This window comes from Oryctolagus cuniculus, chromosome 3 (genome assembly GCF_964237555.1).
Source record: "Oryctolagus cuniculus chromosome 3, mOryCun1.1, whole genome shotgun sequence".
Taxonomy (NCBI): domain Eukaryota; kingdom Metazoa; phylum Chordata; class Mammalia; order Lagomorpha; family Leporidae; genus Oryctolagus; species Oryctolagus cuniculus.
In genome coordinates this window covers 38193364-38215658 of record NC_091434.1, presented here as the reverse complement: position 1 = coordinate 38215658, position 22295 = coordinate 38193364, and the positions used below count along the sequence as shown (strand labels likewise).

The 22295-nt window shown below is 41.7% G+C and overlaps 1 protein-coding gene across 9 annotated transcripts in view; it reads right to left on the bottom strand.

Annotated features, from left to right (window-relative positions):
- Nucleotides 1–22295, bottom strand: part of ALS2 (alsin Rho guanine nucleotide exchange factor ALS2) — a 73883-nt gene that overhangs the window by 36598 nt on the left and 14990 nt on the right. For 7 of the 9 annotated variants that reach the window (XR_011387160.1, XR_007920607.2, XM_008258976.4 and 4 more), the window contains 8 exons: nucleotides 20280–20434; nucleotides 15601–16517; nucleotides 10795–11152; nucleotides 10198–10366; nucleotides 8575–8671; nucleotides 5021–5098; nucleotides 2176–2358; nucleotides 107–278 (listed from right to left, as the gene is read on the bottom strand). Coding sequence is in view for 6 of the 9 variants with exons in the window: in XM_008258976.4 (XP_008257198.2) it covers nucleotides 107–278; nucleotides 2176–2358; nucleotides 5021–5098; nucleotides 8575–8671; nucleotides 10198–10366; nucleotides 10795–11152; nucleotides 15601–16517; nucleotides 20280–20434 (2129 nt within the window). In the remaining 3 variants the exon portion in view is untranslated. The remainder of the gene's footprint in view (nucleotides 1–106; nucleotides 279–2175; nucleotides 2359–5020; nucleotides 5099–8574; nucleotides 8672–10197; nucleotides 10367–10794; nucleotides 11153–15600; nucleotides 16518–20279; nucleotides 20435–22295) is intronic. The other 2 variants (XR_007920608.2, XM_051849283.2) reach the window with 2 other exon arrangements.

Below are 22295 nucleotides of genomic sequence, written 5' to 3'. Positions count from 1 at the left end.
GGAGTAAACTACAATGCAAAGGTTTTCTTTCTTCTGATACAGGAAGACTAGAAAACATGAGAGCCTAATGACTTGCGTATACAGGACAGGGGACACTTCCATTTACCTAAGCTGAGAAGAGGCCTGAGAATCTGAGATTTGATGTCACTTAGTCTTGAATAGAACCGTCTTTCTGTAGTAGCCAACTCGTGGAGACTGGCGATATAACCCATAATGTTTTTATCCACCAACGCCACATAGCTATCTTTTCCTGCTGTCACTCTGCTTATATATCCAAGCTGAAACAGAAGAAAATACAAAGATTAGAGTCTAATTGAATCGAGCCAATTTGGTGCACTGAGCTGGCTCATATTAGCTGGCAAAATCCAGTTGTTAAATACTGGGAATTTTCCAAGTACATTTTTAAACCATTAGCAGTTTAAAACTAGCCAGAGTGAAAATCTGGAAACACAACAGATCAGGTCATTTGTTTGCTTGTTTGTTCTGTTGTGTTAGAGCTGATTACCAGTCCACCAATGTTATATACATATATATAGATCTATAATTCATTTCCAAGATATTTCTATTTCACAGTACGGGCAGTTGGAACCACTGATATCCTAGCTATGGAATGATACGTTAGGGATACAAGCCTCAAGGGCCACTGTGCACTAAAACAAAGTAATAACAGCAGAGAGGCGCTCTAAACAATAAAATATCAAGGTGCTAAGAGGTTTTGTGTCTCTTGAAAGTATCACATAACAGGATTTTCTTCAAAAAGGAATTTTTATCATTTACCCATAATGCCACTCAACAAAAACACTCAATGTCTTTACAAACTTTATTAAACTAAGCAGGCAATCTGCACACCCCAGTGGATTACTAATTCCTCATGGTAACCAGAGACACAGCAAAAGTTCATCCTTTTCACTAGGCTAATTCACCCTTTTCCTAAATCATAGGCTCGGGGCCGGCACTATGGCGCAGTGGGTTAACAACCTGCCATCCCATATGGGTACCAGTTCGAGATCCAGCTGCTCCACTTCCAATCCAGCTCTCTGCTATGGCCTGGGAAAGCAGTAGAAGATGGCGCAAGTCCTTGGGCCCCTGCACCCACGTGGGAGACCCAGAAGAAGCTCCTGGCTTCAGATCAGCGCAGCTCTGGCCATTGCGGCCAATTGAGGAGTGAACCATCGGATAGAAGACCTCTCTCCCTCACTCTCTTCCTCTCCTCTCTCTGTGTAACTCTGACTTTCAAATAAACAATAAATAAATCTTTAAAAAATAAATAAATCACAGGCTCTTTCATGGGGAATGTGGAGCCAGGACCAACAACCAGAGTCAATTAGCACACGTGAAAGAATGGGTTAAGCCTAAGAGCCTAGTCATAGCCTGTGTTGCCTTTAGCAACACCGATCATGTTCCTATACATTCCTAGGTTACTCCAGAAAGACTAAGGCTAAAAAGCAGTCCACAGGAGATATCATTCAAAAATAACAAACCCAGAATGTACTAGCTTTGTAATTGTGGCATGTCACTTCAAGGATATGAGTTACTATGGTGGGGCGGGGAGCCAATGGTTCAAGTTTATGAGAAAGAGGAAGTAGGAAAGCAGAGAGAAAGTTAGAGCTGCAAGCAAAAAGGGGGCTCAACAACAGGAACTTCAGTGGAAAGCTAAGAGAAGAGAGGAATGATAAGAAATGGACACTGCTGGGCCTCTCGTGTCCCTCACAGGCTGCCTGAGCCCAGCTCGGGCTCCCACAACTACTTCCCAGTGACATCAGAAAGTCACCCACTCCACTTCTATTCGAGTTCACCTGTAAAGATTCCACAAACACCATCAGGAAACATCACTGAGATATGTACTTTTCAATATTCCTACATGAGGGTGTTAGTTCAACAACTATTTTAAAGTATGCATAGCAAGGATACAGCAGTGAATGAGAATGCTGAAAATCCCTACCCTCACGAATCTTACATTACAGTAAAGAGGACGGACAGCAGACAGAACAAGTAGGTGATCACTGCATCAGACAGTGACAGGCACAATGGAGGTAAGGCATTAGGAAGATAAACAGTGAAAGGGTGGGAGAGAGGTAGTCAGAGAACTTGGTAGTCAGGCACACGAACACCACCACAGATAGAGATTTCTCATGTGTTATAGAATGTGGGCCTAAGGATCCAATTCCTGTTCACCTTACTACAGGAGAGAAGTACTGGAGTCTTAGTACCACTGGGATTCTCTGGAAGGTTGTCACCTTCTGTAGGGTCCTGTCGGCCACTGTAACATAACCCAGGCTGGAAGTCTTCTGTATCCACCAAAAACAGGGAGTAATCCTGGCCTGCAGCTACACTCCAGACTCCATTGTCAGTGCTCACCTGCAACGACAGAAAGATGTGTGTGTCCATGGTGAAGGCGCTCGGCCAGCTGACATCTACAGGAACTGAAAGGTTAGGTTACTGAGGCAGGCAAATCTCAGCCAGCAGAACGCCCTATCGAATGTGTAACAGATGCAGGAGGAAGAAGAAATCCCACATACAGCTTTTAAATTTAGAGCTGGATCGTTTTTTTTAAAAGAAATGTGGGCCAGGGATTTGGCACAGTGGTTCCCATAGCCTGGTTCAAGTCCCAGCTACTCTGCTTTTGATGCAGCTTCCTGCTAATGCATACCCTGGGAGACAGCAGACGGTGGCTCAAGTACTTGGATCCTGGATCACCACCCACACAGGAGACACAGATGAACTTCTAGGCTCTTGGCTTTGATTGGCTCAGCTCTGGTTGTTAGGAGCATTTAGGGAGTAAGCCAATGGTTGGGAGATCTCTGTTTCTCTTTCAAATAAAAATGAAAATTTTTAAAAATCTGAAAACTTGGAATTTAAGAAGGAAAAACTGTGGATCTAATATTTTATTGTTTTTGTAAGCCCCATAAATAGCCTGCATAACAATCTAGATGCCCAGGAACTTCTAAAGCCCTACTTTAGAAGTGTCAGGTAGGACACACCTGTGTCCACCTGCATTCTGGTATGCACACAAAAATCAAGGTACAAAGAAAAGAAAATCGAATAAGCCTAAATTCCATTCAGGCCACCTAAACCCCTGTTTGCCAAAATTCAGTTTTCCCATTTGGAATCCACTAGCTCTCTATTACGACTTCACTGTGCCAACTGTGGGATGCTGACCTGTGGTTCTCGAAGCAGCAGCAATCACCTGGAAGCACGTGGCGGTGCAGGCTCTCAGCCCCAGTCTCTGTGCTGTACAGAAGCTTGAGAACAACTGCCTGAAAGCCACAACTTCAAACCACAGATTCTCCATAGAGATCCAGAGTCTCCACAAGCAGGCAGGGGCCAGGGCCAGGGAGCCCTCCTGCACCCTTCCTCAGGCAGGTGGACATTCCTCTGTTCATGTGTGGATTTCCTCCAAGATTTCACTTGGAGAGTGTACTGCTCCCATCTCCAGATGCAGTTTCAGCCTCCACTCCCAGACTGATGAGCAAAAACTCCTCCTCTGTTACATCCTTTGTACCTGGACTGGCTCCTAAGCCTAGGAGATCGCAAGTGTGCATGTGTGCACACACGAGTCTCTGCTACTTTACAGCTGCCCTCTTCTCAAATCCAAACTACCCAAATAACTTTGGATTCATTTTACCAAGAATGAATTAAAATGTTTACAGGAGGCAAAGAATCATCCTTTTAGTCTAATCAAAATTCATTCAAATCTCATTCTGTCTAGACTTTTAATTCTCACAAATTAGAATGACTTCAAAATGTTTTTCTTACCATCTATCAAATAAGCAAACCACAATCCTCATGCTGTAGTATTTATATGTACAGTTGGTTAGGAAACTAAGACAGTATTTAAAATCTCTATTTTCTCTTCTCTAATTCTAAAATATTGAATAAAAGTTTGATTTCCAGGGTCTTCTTGTCATACTACAAAACTTTCCTTGGTATAAGTATATTTTCTACTTCATTCAAATAAGCAAAACAACAAGGAAAAATGACTTGTTATATCTTTGTTTGTGATAAGACAGGAACTGGACTGTTTATTTCTAAAAATAGAGTGAAGCTAGAGTCATAACTGTTCCCTAATGTTTTACTAAGACTTTTCTACCCTGGAAAATTAAGTTCACTGAAAGAAAAGAAGCAATTAAAAGTCCTAGACAGTGGTGGATGCATGGTGTTCACGGAGTATATGAATTACTGGAATATTTACTAACTAGTTGATGTCTGACCCGTGTTTCTAAAGCTGAAGTAACCACCTTTTTGGAGTTTATTACTCTCAATAGAGGAAGCCTGTGTGGGCATGAGGAAGACACCAGAATCCAACGACACAAGCATGAGCTCATATTCCATTCGGTTCGGCTTACCATGCACACACTATCTGCACCCACCAAAAAGCCAAAACTGATGGATAAGGAACCAATACTATCGGCAGGAACTTGGTATTTCCTCAGGGTATCAGGGCTGAAAAAACGCTGAGACACTGCCAGCACTGCACAAGACGACTGGAAGCTGTGGTTCCCTCAACAGCACTGCATAAACTACAACCGCTACATACAGCTGTTACAAACAACAACAACAACAAAACCTACAGTGCTTAGCTTTACTACAGAAAGTGAAAGTTTACCACAAGATTTTAGTACTATATAATGCTACAAGACACACATAAAAGCATATCAACCCAAATGAAGCTATGGAAAAGCTACACACATGCAAAGAAAAAGAATAGACATGATTCTGTAGTACAGGGCTCAGAAAACATTTGTTTTGGTTTTTTTAAGTTTTGAAAAAAAGGTTTTTCACTTTAAAAAGACAAAAGAACTACGAATATTCAATGAAGCATCACAAAAACATAAACTAACCTTTAAAAAAAATGTTCAGCTTGAAAATAAGCAGTTTCATGTTTAAAAAAATTTAAGAATATCAAAACAAACATATGCTACAAATACATAACTCTCTTAATTTGTTAAAAGAAGAAATGGAGAAACATTGTTATAGCTTAGCATTCCAGAATAAGTTGCTACCAAGTTTATAAAAGTACCTTTGCAAGACGAGGAACTGTTGTTGGAAAATCAGAATGCCCAAGCTGACCAAAGGTATTGCTACCCCATGAGTAAACCTATCAGAAAAACACAGGAAAGCAGGTAAGAGTTGAGAATTTGACCTTGTAATCAACTCTGAATTACAATATATTTCATAATAATTAAAGGATACATACCATTACACATTAATGACTTATAATAGTCTTTCTCTCTTTAAATAATACAGATTAAGAAAATCCAGTTTTAAGCAAAACCAAAGATAATGTGTGCATGGAGTACACAAGAAGACACAGAGGTGAACAGCTAGCAACAACTGATTTTTTTTAAGGTGCTTACTACCTACAGGCACTGTTCTTAACACTTTCTGTGTATTAATCAATGTTTAATTCCTAAAATGATCTTTTTTTTGGTTGTTTGCTTTTTACAGATAAAGAAACTGGTCCAGAGAGGTTAATTAACTTAACCAAAGTAACAAATTGGTAAATGGCAGAGCGAGTATTTAAATTCAAGAATTATCCTACATACCTCTTAACAAAGAGAGGAAACAATAAGGAAAGCAGCCATGCTTCCTTACTCTGTAGGCAAGAGTGCTATGCAATGATTAGAAGGTCTTTTATATATGAAGAGTCTTTGTAGGACAAACATCCAACACCCACATCCTACTACAGATGAAAACTAATACATAATGATGACATTTAACAAAAATCGGTCCTTATTCTATTTATAAAAGCAATTCACGGGGGCCGGCATTGTGGTATAGTGAATAAAGCTGCTGTCTGCAATGCCAACATTCCACATGGGCGCCGGTTCAAACCCCAGATACTCCACTTCTGATCCAGCTCCCTGCTAAAGTACCTAGGAAAGCAGCAGAAGATGGCCCAAGTCCCTGGGCCCCTGCCACCCATGTGGGAGACCCAAAAGAAGCTCCTGGCTCCTGTAACTTTTTCAAATAAATAAATATTTTTTAAAAAAAGCAATTCATGGTCATTGTACGAAACTGTCACAGTAAAAAAAAACAGAAAATGAAAAACACTGATGAATCTACCAGTTTTGTCTTGGGAACATACATCCTTCCAGAAAATTCAATGTCTTCTATTAGATACAGTACATATAAAATATAAAGGGCAAAACAGGACCATACTACAAATTTTACAACTTGATTTTTTAAATTTAATGCTATTAATTAATATTTTAGTTTGAAAATAATAATATATCTACAAGATTTTTAATAACTATATAGAATAATATTGTGGGTATATTTTCATCAATCTTTAAGCTCTAATTATTTAATATTAAAAAAAATTAGGAGTGAGTGTTGTGTGCCACCTCTTGGGATACCTGCATCCCATATCTGAGAGCTTAGGACTGAATCCCACCCTCACTTCGAATCCAGCTTCCTCCTAATGCACACCCCAGAGGCAACAGGTGATGGCTCAAGTATGTGGGTCCCTGCCGCCCACGTGGGAGACCTAGATGAAATTCCAGGCTTCTGGTTTCAGCTAGCCCAGCCCTGGCTATTGTGGGCATTTGGAGGGTAAACCAGCAGATCTCTGTCACTCTGCCCTTCAAACGAATTTTTTTTTAAGTTAAAAAAAAAAAAGATTTTAAATCCTTGAACATACATATTTGCGTATCTGTTTCCTTAAGACAAATTCTTGGGCAAAGAATCTCTAGGTCAATGGAGTACACATGTTCTGTTTTTAATAGTTACTGACAAATTGGGTGCCAGAAAGATTCAATTTACATTCCCACCAGCATTGCAGATACCTTTGCCCTACATCCTAACCAACACTCAACAGTCAATGCAATTCTTGCTAAGCTGACAGGTGAGAAGAATGTTTTACTGTCGTTTTAACTTAAATTTGTCTACTGAGGCTGGCGTTGTGGTGCAGTGAGTTAAGCCTCCACTTGCAAGGCAGGCATCGCAGATCTGACTGTGGTTCAAGTCCTGGCTCCTCACTTTTATCACACAATAAATTCTCAAATATAAATCTGTGTCTATTTCTAGTCTATAGGCATATTTCCAGTCCACTAATCTGTACATAGTTTTCTAATATATTTGATAAAAGTAAATCTTACCCTTCCTTTCTATTCTTTTTCAGAATTTATCTGGCTTGCCTCTGTTGATTCTCCTAGAATAATTCTGTAATCATTTTATCAGGTTGCAAATATTCTACTGGAATATTTTTGAGATTGTATTGAATTTACACTATAATGATTTAAAGATCAAGGAAGAAATATTTTTGTAACACTGATACTTCTCATCTGGAAATAAAATCCCTCTCTTTTACACCTGCTTTCTTTCAGAACCTTTTAAAAGATAGCGAGAGTTTATGTCACACAGGACTCTGCCTTTCCTATTAAGATTACCCTATTTCCACAATACTTTGACCGTAATTGTGAACAGCTTTCCCCCCACAATCATTTTTCTGTCTTACTATATGGATATAAGAAATTCAGTAATTTTAATTTTGTAGCTGACCACCTTCCTAATCTGTTAGAAAGTCTTCTGGATGATTTATAATATAAGTAATGATAAATCATCCCCTTCTTTCCTAATAGTAATATTTATACTGGTTATATTAGTTTCTTGGCATGCTACATTTAAAATAAAATGTAGTATTTGAAGGTTGCAGGATCCTTGATTGGCCTCCTAAAAAGATGAATGGATTGGTACATTTAAGAATAACTGCAGGGGCTGGCACAGTGGTGTAGCAGGTAAAGCCGCTGCCTGCAGTGCTGGCATCCCATATGGGCACCGATTCAAGACCCAGCTGCTCCACTTCTGATCCAGCTCTCTGCTATGGCCTGGAAAAACAGTGGAGGATGGCCCAAGTCCTTGGGCCCCTGCACCCATGTGGGAGACCCGGAAGAAGCTCCTGGCTCCTGGCTTCAAATCAGCTCAGCTCAGCTCTGACCATTGCTGCCATCTGGGGAGTGAACCAGCAGATGGAAGACTTCTCTTTCTCTCTCTCTGCCTCTCCTTCTCTGTGTGTGTGTAATTGTGACTTTCAAGTAAAATAAATAAATCTTTAAAAAAAAAAAAAGGAAAAGAAGAACTGCAAACACCTCCCCTTCTGAGAGGTGTATCTGCACCTACAGGCAGGGTTCTAAGGAATGCTCGAGGTCATTTTTAGGTCCCACAATTTAAAAGGAAAAAGATCATTTGTTTTTGGTCTTAGTGTCTTGCTATGGATTTTCTTCATCAAAGAACAAATAAAAATTCATCAGTACACTGGGAAATTTGGGGTATTATCTTTAAATGAGATCACAGTACAGACAGTTTCTTGGCCAGGAAGACCAGTGTTCAAAGACAAGCTCTGGTATCACGTGTGACTGCAGACAACTCACGTTAAGTTCTCCTGCCTACTTTCCTCATCTGTCAACTGAAAATAATACCATGAAAAAAAAAAAAAAAACAAAAAACTAGAAAGCTCAAGCAAGATACGGGTTTGGTGTCTGACCACTGCAGACACTCAATAAACGACCATCCAATCTTGCCGTATCGGCCTTCCACGGAAATAAGATAAGCATTTAGAGCACTGCCCCTTACCTGGGATTTCGCAGTGAGTGCTAGGGAATGGGAAGCGCCGGCCTCCAGGTGGATCACCTCTTTACCGTCCAGACACTTCACACACAGCGGCTGAAGCCTTCAAGAAAACACACACACAAACACGCACGCAACATCTGAGTGTCTGCAGTGAGAGCCACACCTTTCTCAAACCACAGAGCAAATAGCTTCACGTAAAAATAAGTATTTCAGGGGCCGGCACCATGGCTCATGCCGTGGCTCACTTGGTTAATCCTCTGCTGCAGCACCAGCATCCCATATGGGCACCGGATTCTGTCCCGGTTGCCCCTCTTCCAGGCCAGCTCTCTGCTGTGCCCCGGGAGTGCAGTGAAAGATGGCCCAAGTGCTTGGGCCCTGCACCCCATGGGAGACCAGGAGAAGCACCTGGCTCCTGGCTTTGAATCGGCACAGAGCACCGGCCGTGGTGGCCATTTGGGGGGTGAACCAACGGAACTGTCTATAACTCTATCTGTCAAATAAAAAAAAAAAAAGATAAGTATTTCAAAGCAAAATATGAAAATAAAAACAACAGGGGCAGACCCCTGAGGCAGCAGTTAAAATGCCTCTCGGGACGCCAGCATCTCACATCAAAGTGCCTGGGTTTGAGGCCTGGTTCTGCTTCTGAGTCTGCTTCCTTCCAATGCACATCCTGGAAGTAGCAGCTGATGGCTCAAGCACGTGGGACCCTGTCACCCAAGTGGGAGACCCAGATCAAGAACTGGGCTGCCCTCTTCAGCCTGGCTCAGCCCCTGCTGTGGTGGGCATTTGGAGAACAAACCATCAGATAAAAGATGTTTTCTCTCTCTCTGCCTTTTTTAAAAAATTTTTAAAAATCTTTTAAAATTTAAAATCAATATATGCCCAAACTACTCAAACATTATAATTTTATGTATTATATAAATATTATAAGTGTTATATAAATATAAATACTATAATCTTTGTCTGTCAATCACTAATTAACTCCCGTAATCCAGAACTGTTAAAATGATAAAACTACAAATGATTCATTATAGCTGAGTATACTTAGGACACAATGAATTACAACCACAGAGGGGAAATTAAGGTAGTTTTTTTAAAAAACCATAGTTTCCTTTCCTGTGCTTCTAAGAACTGTGTAATCATATGAACTTCACAAATACTATGTCTGTTAAATCCTAACAGTTCCTATTACACAAAATGAGTTTTTCCCTGATATATGTGGATAAACACAGATTATTACCTTGGTCACAATTATTTTGGCAGTAGCAAAAAAACACCTTTCAGGTAAAAAGAACCTTTTGGCTCTTTTTTGTAGGTTAAAAACGTGCACCATTCTAGTATCCCATTGAAATGCTGTCTTATCCCTACCACTCCTTTCTGTATTCCTAAATGAATACACATCAAAGACGACTCAGAAAGGCGCATCAGGGATGCTTACGCCCTTTGCTGCTGAAAACAAATTCAAGACTAAGGAGAGAGAGCTTCTTATCAGGGCTAATGGTGCATGAGAATCTGGAGGCAGAAGGGAGCAGATTACCTCGGTGAGGAACCTGACACTGAGAGACCTGCAGACCTGCGCAGCGCAGCGCTTACTTGCTCCCGCCGGGGACTGCCAATGGCACTCACCTGGGCAGAACATCGCCATGGCCCAGCTGTCCATCCTTCCCCTTGCCCCAGGTCCACACCTCTGTCCTCAGGGACGGCAGAAGGGCATCTGCTTCTCCGCTGTACGTGGGGGTCAGAACCACTGTTCTCGTCTTCACCCGAGCAGCCTTTCTTAAAAGCCTGGGGGAAACTGCAAACAGACTTAATGTTTATTATAAGCAGAAGTAGATATCCAAAAAGCTCTAAAATTATCCTAAGCAGAAGAATGCAACCTTCTCTTAATTTTTTTAAAAAATGTTTAACAGATATATATAATACATATTTATGGGTTACTGTGTGATATTTCATTACATGTATACATTGTATAATGTCCACTCAGGGTAAATATATTTATCTTTCCAAACAATGCTTCTTTATAGAAAAAACACCTCTAGGGTTGTATTGTTTTTTAAATAAAGGTGACTTTCTCTTAAAACGACCATTTTAGTAAGCTACCATTAAGTAAACTTGACATTTGAATATGCCAGTTTCAGTAATCAGGAAAGCTCATTTATTTTAATATAGCACAGGGGCACCTTGGGTTGGCCAAAAGTTCACAAACCCTGGTGATTTCCTTACCTTGTGACAACAATCCAGGGAGGGAGAGCCTTCGACTGCCTCCCTCTGATTCCTCTTCTCTGATATCCACAAGACTTGAGCTTTTCTTCCCTTGCATTGATTCCTGTTTGACCTGCTCTTCTCTGCTATCCTTCAGACCTTCCGGGCCTGGGGAACCACTGCCTGCCTGAGCTCCAGTTTCACAAGGGGCTGTGCTATAAAAGTTCATAACTTTCTTAAGAGACAAGGCCCCAGCTTCATAGGTAGCAGCCACTCTCACACCAACAGCAGACGCACAAGAGACCACCAGGCTGTTTAGGGCTGAGGTGCTTGTGGTTGGTGGGCTGTGAAGATTAGGAATTGCTTCTTCTACAAGAGGCTAAAATACACACACACAAAAAAAAGCATATAAAAATATAATCCCTTACATGACAAGCAATAAATAAAGTTTAACAACCATTCCTATTTGCATACGAGAATCCACAGAAGAAGCAGGTCTCTTCACCTCCCACTTACAGGTCTTCCCCCTGGATCACAGAGTTAGCACATCACACGGAAACAAGTACTGAACCTTCAGTTCCTTACCAAAAATGCTCCCTTTTCTCTGGGTGCTGTTTTTCCATGGCATTTACAAATAAGCCCTGTTATTATATGCGTTCAAAGAGTTAAGCACAGAAGAGGGAGAAAAGGTATGGAAAACATAGCCTTTATTTATTTCTTTTAAAGATTTATTTTACTTGAAAGTCACAGTTACACACAGAGAGAGGAGGAGAGGCAGAGAGAGAGAAAGAGAAAGAGAGAGAGAAAAAGAGAAAGAGAGAGAGAGAGAGAGAGAGAGAGGTCTTCCATTCGCTGGTTCACTCCCCAACTGGCTGCAACAGCCAGAGCTACGCTGATCCAAAGCCAGGAGCCAGGAGTTTCTTCCAGGTCTCCTACTCAGGTACAGGGACCCAAGCACTTGGGCCATCTTCTACTGCTTTCCCAGGCCACAGCAGAGAGCTGGATCAGAAGTGGAGCAGCCAAGACTCCAACTGGCACCCACATGGGCAGCTTTACCTGCTACAACACAGCATCAGCCCCAACACAGTCTTTAAAATAAGGTGCAATGTGACAACCTGTAGATGGCTGAGCAAATTGAAGTTTTATTATTGTACACTTTTAGGAAAATTTATATAGACTGCTATTAAGAAATAGCAAGAAGAAATTGGATTTTAAGAAGAAACGGCATTGGGGTCAGTGTCATGGCATGGTGAGTAATGCTGTCACCTGGGACACTGGTCCCATATGGGTGCCTGCTCCTGCCCAGGCTGCTCCACTTCCAATCCAGCTCCCTGCTAAAGCACCTGAGAAAGCAGCAGAAGATGGCCCAAGTGCTAGGGCCCCTGTACCCACATGGGAGACCCAGATGAAACCCCTGGCTCCTGCCATGGGCCTAGTCCCAGTACTAGACCTTCTGGCCACCTGGGGAGTGAACCCGCAGATGGAAGATCTCTCTCTCTCTCTCTCTCTCTCTCTGTCTCCCTCTTCCTCTCCCTCTCTGTTACTATGACTTTCAAAATAAATAATTAAATCTTTTTTTTTAAAAAAAGAAATGGCTTTTCCTAGAATGTTTTATAAATGAAAATTTAAATATAGCATACAAGTGGACTTTGACCTACCTTCCCCCAAATTGTACTTTTAAGCTCAAGTCCTTCTACTATCTCATCAATGAGTTATTTTCCATGGCCCAGGGACAAGATAAGCTGCAGGATTATGTTTGTTCTTGCTACCAGCGAGAGGGTAAACGTGGAAGGTTAATAATTAAACATTTGGAACCAATGTTCTAAGTGTGATTCACAGATGTATTAGAAAGTTTTCTAATATCTTGGTGAAATATCAGTTGAAACTTACTCTAAGCTGTCAAACACCATTGTTTTTTTTTTTTTAAAAAAGAGAAATCATTAAATTTACCTGCTGAACTCACACACACAAAACCATTTTGGCTTATCGGCATAGGTTATAATAAAAACATCTGCTTCTTATTCTACCCAATGATCCCAAAGGGTATATATACATTCTCAAATATGTCTTGAACTAAAACTAAATGAATACGTTTTTTAAAAAAATTGGCTTCTTATTTTCTTAAGGGAAATAATTCCTGGTGCCTAGCACAATGCCTGGCTTGACACAGGTACTCAACATATTTTGTTGAATTAAATACCAAATTCAGAAGAGCTACTTCTGTGCAAGTGAGCAGTCTGCAATTAAAATAACCAATAAAGTAAATAAATATAGCACACAAAAGATAAATAAAAAGCCAATTCCTTCTGTGGTGACAGAGTTCTCCTGACTTGCCCAGAAGAACGAATGACCCAACGACAGCCCTTTGCTTACCAGGCTCCCAACAGGCAGCAGGCGTGTCTGGGGGTATTTTACAGGGTCCTTACTGCCAGGTAATAGAAAGTCACAAAACTATGTCTTATAAACCTTAAACTATTTCCTAACTAGCTCCTTCTACTTAATTGTTTAAGAATTCAGTAAGTAACTAAAAAAAAATACACCAAAACAACCAAAAATACATCTGACCAGCAATTTTGATGAAAGGCAATTTGAGGGGTCCCAGGCAACCAATAATATTTCGGTTTGTATCACAAAGTGATAAACTTCTTGGTTCTTTATGTGTTGACTCACATAAATTCCTCAGGAATAAGCTGTATAACTGAAATGCTATTTACAAAGAATAAATTAAATAAAATAAAACACACACTGCCAAAACTAGAATAACAAAAAAAAGCATTTAGCAAATAAGTCCAAAAGAAAATACAATTTCAATGATGGCAATCAAATAAACTATATATATATATTACTTCTATATTTTAAGCTTAGTAAGAGCAATGACTTTCAAAAAGTGAAACATTTTTACAATCATGTACAGTCTAAGAATTTTCTACATGCATTCTTGTTGAAGTATTACTTTGTTTTTATTTAGATTTTTATCCTCTCTCCAGCTTACATTTAATTTTCTAAAAATTCAAATATCTACATAGTTCACTTATTAGACTATGAAATGAAGACCAATTCTAAAAATACTTCCATGTTCTCATCCTGACAGAGTAAACAACAAGAATAAAGAATCAAGAAGATACGTGGTTTCAGAAATCTAAAAAACAAAACAAAAATAAAACCACAGGACAGTTCTTTTATGAAGATGGTTTGGTTTGATTTGGTTTTATCTTAGAGTTTTGAGAAAAGCAAAACTCAAAGGCTACACTATTCTTTTAGAACAACTTGTTGTAGGCAAAGAGTCACACTTTACTGTATGCCACTGACAAGTGGCTTCTGCCCATTTTACCAGTTTTCAAAATGAGAGTTGAGGAAAATATTACCCCTCGGCAAAGCCCATTAAGGACCATAGCTGTCCCGGGAGAGAAACTGCAACCCCAGGGAATGCCTGGCAGCTCTTTGAAGTCGGCCTACAACTGAAGGCCCTGCCACGGAGGCCCTCCCTGTTAAAGGAAGGATTTCCCCGTAAACCTCTGTGGACAAGTGAGGGGAATGCATACTATGAACATCTGTGCTGGGGCCAGCATTACGGGCACTGCTTGGAGTCCCAGCTGCTCCACTTCCGATCCAGCTCCCTGCGATCGTGCCTAGGAAAGCAGCAGCAGATGCCTGAGTCTTGGGCCCCTGGCACCCACATGGGAAACCCAGAAGAAGCTCCTGGCTTCAGCCTGGCCCAGCTCACTCAGTCACTCTCTCTCTATGTAACTTGCCTTTCAAATAAATACATAAATCTTTTAAGAATAAAGAAAGAAAAAAGAGAAAATCTACACTTGAATTTTTTTTTAAGGTTTTATTTATTTATTTATTTGAGAGGCAGAGTTAGAGAGAGAAGGAGAGACAGAGAGAAAGGTCTTCCATCCGCTGGTTCACTCCCCAAATGACGGCAACCACCGGAGCTGGGATGACTCAAAGCCAGGAGCCTGGAGCTTCCTCCAGGTCTCCCACGTGGGTGCAGGGGCCCAGGCACTTGGATCATCTTACACTGCTTTCCCAGAGAGCTGGATGGGAAGTGGAGCATCCAGGACACAAACGGGCACCATATGGGATGCTGGCACAGCAGGCAGTGGCTTTAACCACTATACCACAGTGCCGGCCCCCACACATGAATTTCAAAAAACCACATCAAAATAACTTGCTTTAACTTCATTTTCCCATGAACTTTCTGAAGTAACCTTCAGTAGCTATATTAAACTATGCAGGGACTCACCAAAATTCTGTTCTTTAGCCACAGGGAGAAAAGTACTGGCAAGAAAAAACTATGAGATTGTGGGTGGCACTACAGCATAGAAGGCTAAGCCTCCATCTGTGGCACCAGCATCCCATGTAGGTGCCGGTTCGAGTCCCGGCAGCTCCTCTTCTGATCTAGCTCTCTGCTTATGGCTTGGGAAAGTGGTAGAAGATGGCCCACATGGGAGACCTGGAAGAAGCTCCTAGCTCTTGGCTGTGGATTGGCCCAGCTCTGGCCATTGTGGCCATTTGGGGAGTGAACCAGTGGATATAAGATCTCTCTGTCTCTCCCTTTCTCTGTAACTCTACCTCTCGAAGAAATAAAAAAAAAAAAAAAAATGGGATTCATCTTACAAAACAAGCCCAACATGACATCTTTCAATATGATAAAGGAACTCAACTTGAACATAAAGACTGATTTTTAATTAATCCAGGTCCTTTCCTTTTCTAGTCAAACTCCAAAAATTATACCAAGCCTTAAGCATTTAAAACCTCTAAAGGCAAATGCATATGGTTCAACGCCAGCATCAGCTTTGCATTATAAACTGCAGCAGGTACCTGAGATGGCACTGGCTTCTCACTGTCCTCCGAGTCCCCTCTCACTGAGTGGTCTGAGGTAGCTGCCTGGGTGTCAGGGTATGACGGGGTGCTTCTGGCAGGAGACACTTCTGTTGTTCCCGTGACGCGTGGCTGGGAGCAGCTGGTGTTGCCGTCTGTGGTCTGAACGTTCCCCTCCTTCAGTTCAACAACGGGCAGCTCACGTTCCGCAAGAGTGTTCTCGAATACTTCGCCCTGACTGTCAAGGGTTTCTGCAGAGTGGCTGATGGCAGTGCTGGCCTGGCTCTCTGCCTGGGACTCAGACAGCGCCACACCTAGCGGGCAGCAGTGACTGTCGGATATAATCACGTGGTCTTCTTTGTCAGTCATGGTGATCAGGAGCTGGCTGCACTGGTTGCATCTTTCTGGGACTGGCTTCAGGTCCTGAGAAGGCAGGCACTGTACAAGCGCTAAGCTGTGGAAGGCACCGCAGGCCACCTGCAGCACCACTCGGCCCGCAAGATGTTCTACCTTCTGTGGCTTTGTCACTGGGAAGGTGGTGGTGGTGAGACCCAACTGACAGCCTGTGCCCCATGCCCAAATCTCCCTGCTTATTGACAGGGCCAGAGTGTGCTCCTCGCCACATGCCAGCTGCAAAATCCTGACAGCTAGCAAAGGGCTGCTGTCAGAATCAGAAATGCTGACGGGATTCGGCTCCGGCACACAGCGCTGGTTGGCTACGGCACACTGGCCGGCAGAGTTCTCCCCCCACATGTACACTACGCCGCCTTCTGTCACCGCTCCACTGTGGAAACTCCCCGTTGCCACAGTCACAACACGCTGCCCTACCAGGGCATTTTCCAGAATGGGGCTGCTTGGACAAACCTCTGCCGGCTCACTTCTCCAGGGAAGGGTCCCAAAGCTGTAGACCTCACCATCTGAAGGCAAGGAAGCAAACACCAGAGAGGTGAATGAGTTAACTAGAGATTCTACTGGCAAGCCTTCAAGCCCCTCTAGATTTAACAAAACAGGATCTGAAAAGCTTTTTTCAAAAGCACAATTCTAGAGATTTGTATTTCACATTTATTCACTTTTTTATTATTTTTTTAGCCTAAGAGACAGAAAAAGTGTGGGGGGTGGGGGGTGGAGGAGAGACACTTCCATCTGCTGGTTCACTCCTCAAGTGCCCAAAATGGCTAAACCCAGGAACCTGAAATGTAATCCAGGTCTCCAGTGTGAGTGGCAGGAACCCAATTACCTGAGCCATCACCCATCACCACTGTCTCCCACAGTTTGCACTGTCAGGAAACTGGAGACAGGAGTCACAGCCAGGAATCAAACCCAGGTACTTACATGTGGGACACAGATGTCTTAACTGCTAGGCTAAACACCTGCTCCCATTAATTCATCATTTAACAAATAACATGTTTTAACATGCTATAATGAGAATCTCCACAAACTGCAAGAGGTAAGTTACTTTTAAACTGAGGGTCTTGTTCCTTCTTTCAGCCTCATCCTACAAACCCCTAATATCCACCCACTCCAAGGCTATTATCATGGGCTGTCTCAGAAGCAGATGTCAGTGGCAAAGACAAAACAGTAACCACATTAAGATGAACAGAAAATAAGATAAAACAGACACCTTTGCCAATACCTGCAAAGTTCACTTATCACTAAACAAGTCAGAAGACATAAAATAAGGCAATGGCATGAAAATATTAGAGATCCATTTTGGCCAAAACTACAAAATGACCTTTATGTCTCTAGATTACACATAAAACACTGGTGTTAACAAGACATGGCTAACCCTCGTGTTCTGCCTCATATTATATGCAATTTTTAAATGTTACATATACTGTGGTACAGGATACTAGGTAGCCTTTCTGGGGTGAGATTTGTTTACAAAGCAAATCATCACAACAAAATAAGGCAAATAAACAAATGAAGCTGTCAGAATAACTGGCTAGCTTTGGAATTAGAATTAAAATTAAAAGCACCAGTGAGATGGGTAAATGAATCATAATTTGTGTTCAATCTCAATTTTACAACAGTACTCTAGGAGTCTGTGTGCACGTGATCCAGGTGGCTGCAACTCCAAATGGAACCAAGTCGTGGCCATGAGTTTTGAAAAACATGGTACCACAGTCATGGCCATGAGTTTTGAAAAACATGGTACCACAGTCCACTATCCCTTCTGTCCATCTCACCAGAGATTTCCCAAATTTTAAAATGGATAAGTACCACTGTTCCCCCAATAGGCAGCAAAGGATGAGAAACAAATGCAAACTTTATCTTTGACCTATTATATATGGCAGATATATTTATATACACTCAAGTTAACTCATAAATATCTATGTAAATATATAGATTTAAAAGTGGTTGTATATCTAATATGTCCAAGGTTCAGCAAATATGCAATTCTTTAAAAAAAAAATTAGGGCTGGCATTGTGGCACAGTGGATTAAGCCACCACCTGCAATGCCAGCATCTCACATGAGTACCAGTTAGAGTCCCAGCTACTTCACTTACAATCCAGTTCCAAGTGAATGTGCCTAGGAAAGCAGCCGAAAATGGGCATGCACTTGGGTCCCTGCCACCCACGTAGGAGACTCAGATGGACTTCCAGGCTCCTGGCTTCAGCCTGGCCAAACCCTGGCCATTGTGGCCATTTGGGGAATGAACCAGCAGATGGAAGCTTGCTCTTTCCCTCTCTCTCTCTCTTTTGTTTTCTCTCTGTCACTCTACTTTTCAAATAAGATAATAAAATCTTTTAATTTTTTTTAAATCTATATAGGGAAAAACATGCTAGTAACTATAAAGAAGATAGAGTGGAGGCTTTTATTAGGAATTCATAGCTTAAAGAATATTGTGAAAATAAGCTCATTGGCTAAGATCTTGTATATTTTTCCCCAAATGATAGAATATATTTGCAACAGCTCACCAACTTTTTAAACAGACACTGTTCCTCCAGAGGAAGCAGTATTGTAAATAGATATTTAGTCCCTCTCCCTCATGAGCATTTTAAAATCTGAAACAAACAAACAAACAAACAAAACAACTGGGAACTAGTGAAGGGTCCTCAATGAATTATGAGCTAATGGTCAAATTTATAGGAAAAAAGAAGGTTGCAACCTTCTAGCATGTCCATGTCCTCTACTAGAAAACACAGTGCCACTTCAAACCACAGATGTGTGGGATGAGATCTGCTGTGATTTTGGCACGTAGCACTGGGGCACTGCTTAAACATGAACAACCATAGGCTACTCACGTACTTTCAAAAAGTGTTCTCTCAGCTGTCCCAGCCTTGTGGCTATGACTCTGGATTTTAAAGCTATCATTCAGGAAAGGTTTCCAAACCTTATTGAAGGTTTCCAGATACCTCAATGAAGATACTCTAAATATCCTACTGGACACAACATAAGTAACAGAATTCCAATTATATATGCATGAGGTCTATGTACTTTGAATATCATAGGGCAAGTATTGAATATAGGTCACATTTTTAAAGATTTATTTAGTTAGTTGAAAGGCAAAGAGACAGAGAGAAAGATCTTCCATCTACTGGTTCTCTCCCCAAATGCCCACAACAGTCAGGGCTGGGCCAAGCAGAAACCAGGAGCCAGGAATTCCATCTTGGTTTCACACATATGTGGTACTTTGGTCATCATTTGCTGCCTCCCAGTTGTACCAGTAGGAAGCTGGATTGGAGGCAGAGGTGGTACCTGATCCCAGGCACTCAGACACGGGACACAGGCATCCCAAGTGGCAGCTTAACTCACTGTGCCATAACACTCAGCCCCAGTTCACATTTTTCCAATGAGGCTTTTGTCCAAAGTCTTGAACAATATCTTAACATAAATTATCATAATAAAGGTGCTGTAATTATGAAGAGATTAGAAACAAATCCATGTTTACTTCCCCAAAATTACCAGTATCAGATTTAGGCTTTTTTTTTCTAGAATTTATCTTTCCTTCATACCTAGAAGGAAAACACTAAAGCACTATTTAATACCTAAAGAATGTTTACAGAGCAGAAATTTATAAATTAATAAAATCAACAGCAGTCCTGGCCCAATCAAATTGGCCATATGTGAGTTGATAAACTGCCATCAAGAGTGAAGCCCACCTTGTCTATGAAGTGCAGCACATGCTTCTGTTACAGATGCATAGGTTTTATAATACCCTTTTGTGAGCTGCTTCTCATACATGAGAAAAACTGCAGTGAGGCAGCACAGCCAAGTGGCTTAAAAAGCAACCTGTGAGAGCAGACTATTTGGGTTCCTGTCCTGATTCTGACACTTTACCAGCTCTGTGCACGTGGGAAAAGTTTTTTACCTCCCTAACCTTCCATTCCTTTATCCTATCTGTGAATAGGAACAGTAGCTACTTCCTAAGGTATGCTGAAGAACTGGCAGTTTGATATGGGATGCCAGCATTGCAAGTGGCAGCTTAATCCACTGTGCCACAACACCAGCCCTGCAATTTTTCCTTTTATTCTAGTTAATGATATGTGCCAAGTTTAAGAATGAATCTGATTTCTGGTAAAGAGAATTAAGAGCAGATTTTGAAAACAAAAGGTAGAAGTTCCTGCAAAGTTCATCAAGAATCCCTGGGATGCAATAAGCCCCTCTCGCCCGGGCTTACACACCAGGTGCTTGGCAGCGCCCAGGCAGAACTTGCCAAGCCTCTCTCCATAGTACCTTCCGTCAGAAGAACTCCATGCTTCACGCCCAGGGCTGCCTGCAGAACCGGCTTTCCTCCCCAGCCTGGGAATCGCTCCGGTGTTACCGAAAAGGATCCTGCTGGCCAGACATGGACCAGGCCTCTTTCTTTGGATCCTTCTGCTTCTGTTGTGCTACAAACATCAAGAAAAATAACTTACTTGCCCCAGCAGCTTAGAACCGTACCTTTTGTTGTTAATATTTTCCATGAGGTGACAAGAGCCTCAGGTGATCACTGACATCATAAATAAGAGTGTAATTGTTAAATCAACAACAGGAGTCACTGTGCACTTACTCCCCATGTAGGATCTCTGTCCTTAATGAGTTGTACTGTGTGAATTAATGGTAAAACTAGTACTCAAACAGTATTTTATACTTTGTGTGTCTGTGTGGGTGCAATCTGTTGAAATCTTTACTTAGTATATACTGAGTTGATCTTCTGTATATAAAGATAATTAAAAATGAATCTTAATGAAGAATGGGATGGGAGAGGGAGTAGGAGATGGGATGGTTTGTGGGTAGGAGGGAGGTTTTGGGGGAGAAAAACTGCTATAATAAAAAAGTTGTACTTTCAAAATTTATATTTATTAAATAAAAGGTTAAAAAAATATTTTCCATAAGGTTGCACCTTATACCAGCACAAGGATGGCTGCATGAGATAGTATCTCTTTTATGCCTTGGCTTTGACACAGAAGCCAGGATAATACAACTTTTCATTTAAAATGCTGGAGGGTAATCTAGGCCCATAAATTACTTCACTTCCTCTAATAAGCCAATAAAATCTGGGCTATTTTTTGGAAGTTTTACAACTTAGTAGCAAAAAATTCAAGATTCTAGTTTTTTACATATTGACCCTTTGTTTAGCTACCAAAGTTAAAATGTGCCCCAAGTTGAAAGTTTACTTTTAAATGTTTATAATTGGTGATACGGTTAGACTATGATTTGGGTCCTGAACTCGCGCAGGACTTTCAAACCCGACACCATAAGCTAACAGTACTGAGAAGGTGGAAACTTAATCCAATTATGTTGTCCAGAAAGCAGTGCCTGACAGGAGGTCCTCAGGTCCCTGGGGTGCCTGCAGGAGGCAGTTCTCCCAGGAGGATGTTATGTAAAACCTAAGTTTGGGCCCAGGTCCCTGTTTCCCGGCTCAACATGGGATCCTTCCTGTGTACACACTGGACCACTGCCACGCACCACCCCCTGAGTCTAAGCCAAGGGAGCCACACAAGCTTGCGCTTAAACCTCCGAACTGTGGGCTAAATAAAACGTTTTTCCCTACAGTTTGTTGCCTCAGGTATTTCATTATAGCAATGAAAAGCAGAGTAATACAATTGGTAAAAAGTATCTGATGAGAAAGACATGAAGAGCAGCAATTCACATTTCACTTCATGCTGTTTAAATCTATAAATGCTCTATAAATTTTTTTTTTTTTTTTTTTTTTTTTTTTTGACAGGCAGAGTGGATAGTGAGAGAGAGACAGAGAGAAAGGTCTTCCTTTTGCCGTTGGTTCACCCTCCAATGGCCGCCGCGGCTGGCGCGCTGCGGCCGGCGCACCGCGCTGATCCGATGGCAGGAGCCAGGAGCCAGGTGCTTTTCCTGGTCTCCCCATGGGGTGCAGGGCCCAAGCACCTGGGCCATCCTCCACTGCACTCCCTGGCCACAGCAGAGGGCTGGCCTGGAAGAGGGGCAACCGGGACAGAATCCGGCGCCCCGACCGGGACTAGAACCCGGTGTGCCGGCGCCGCAAGGCGGAGGATTAGCCTAGTGAGCCACGGCGCCGGCCAAATGCTCTATAAATTTTTTAAAAATTTTAGTTGACTTACCTACAAATTGAGAGTGCATGGTGTGGTATTTTAATGTATGTATGCAATGTGTCGTGATCAGATCAGGGTAACTGGCAAACCCATCAACTCAAACATTTATCATTTCTTCATGTTGGGGACATTCAAAATCCTCCTCACTAGCTAGTTTGAAATATACAATTCTTTGTTATCC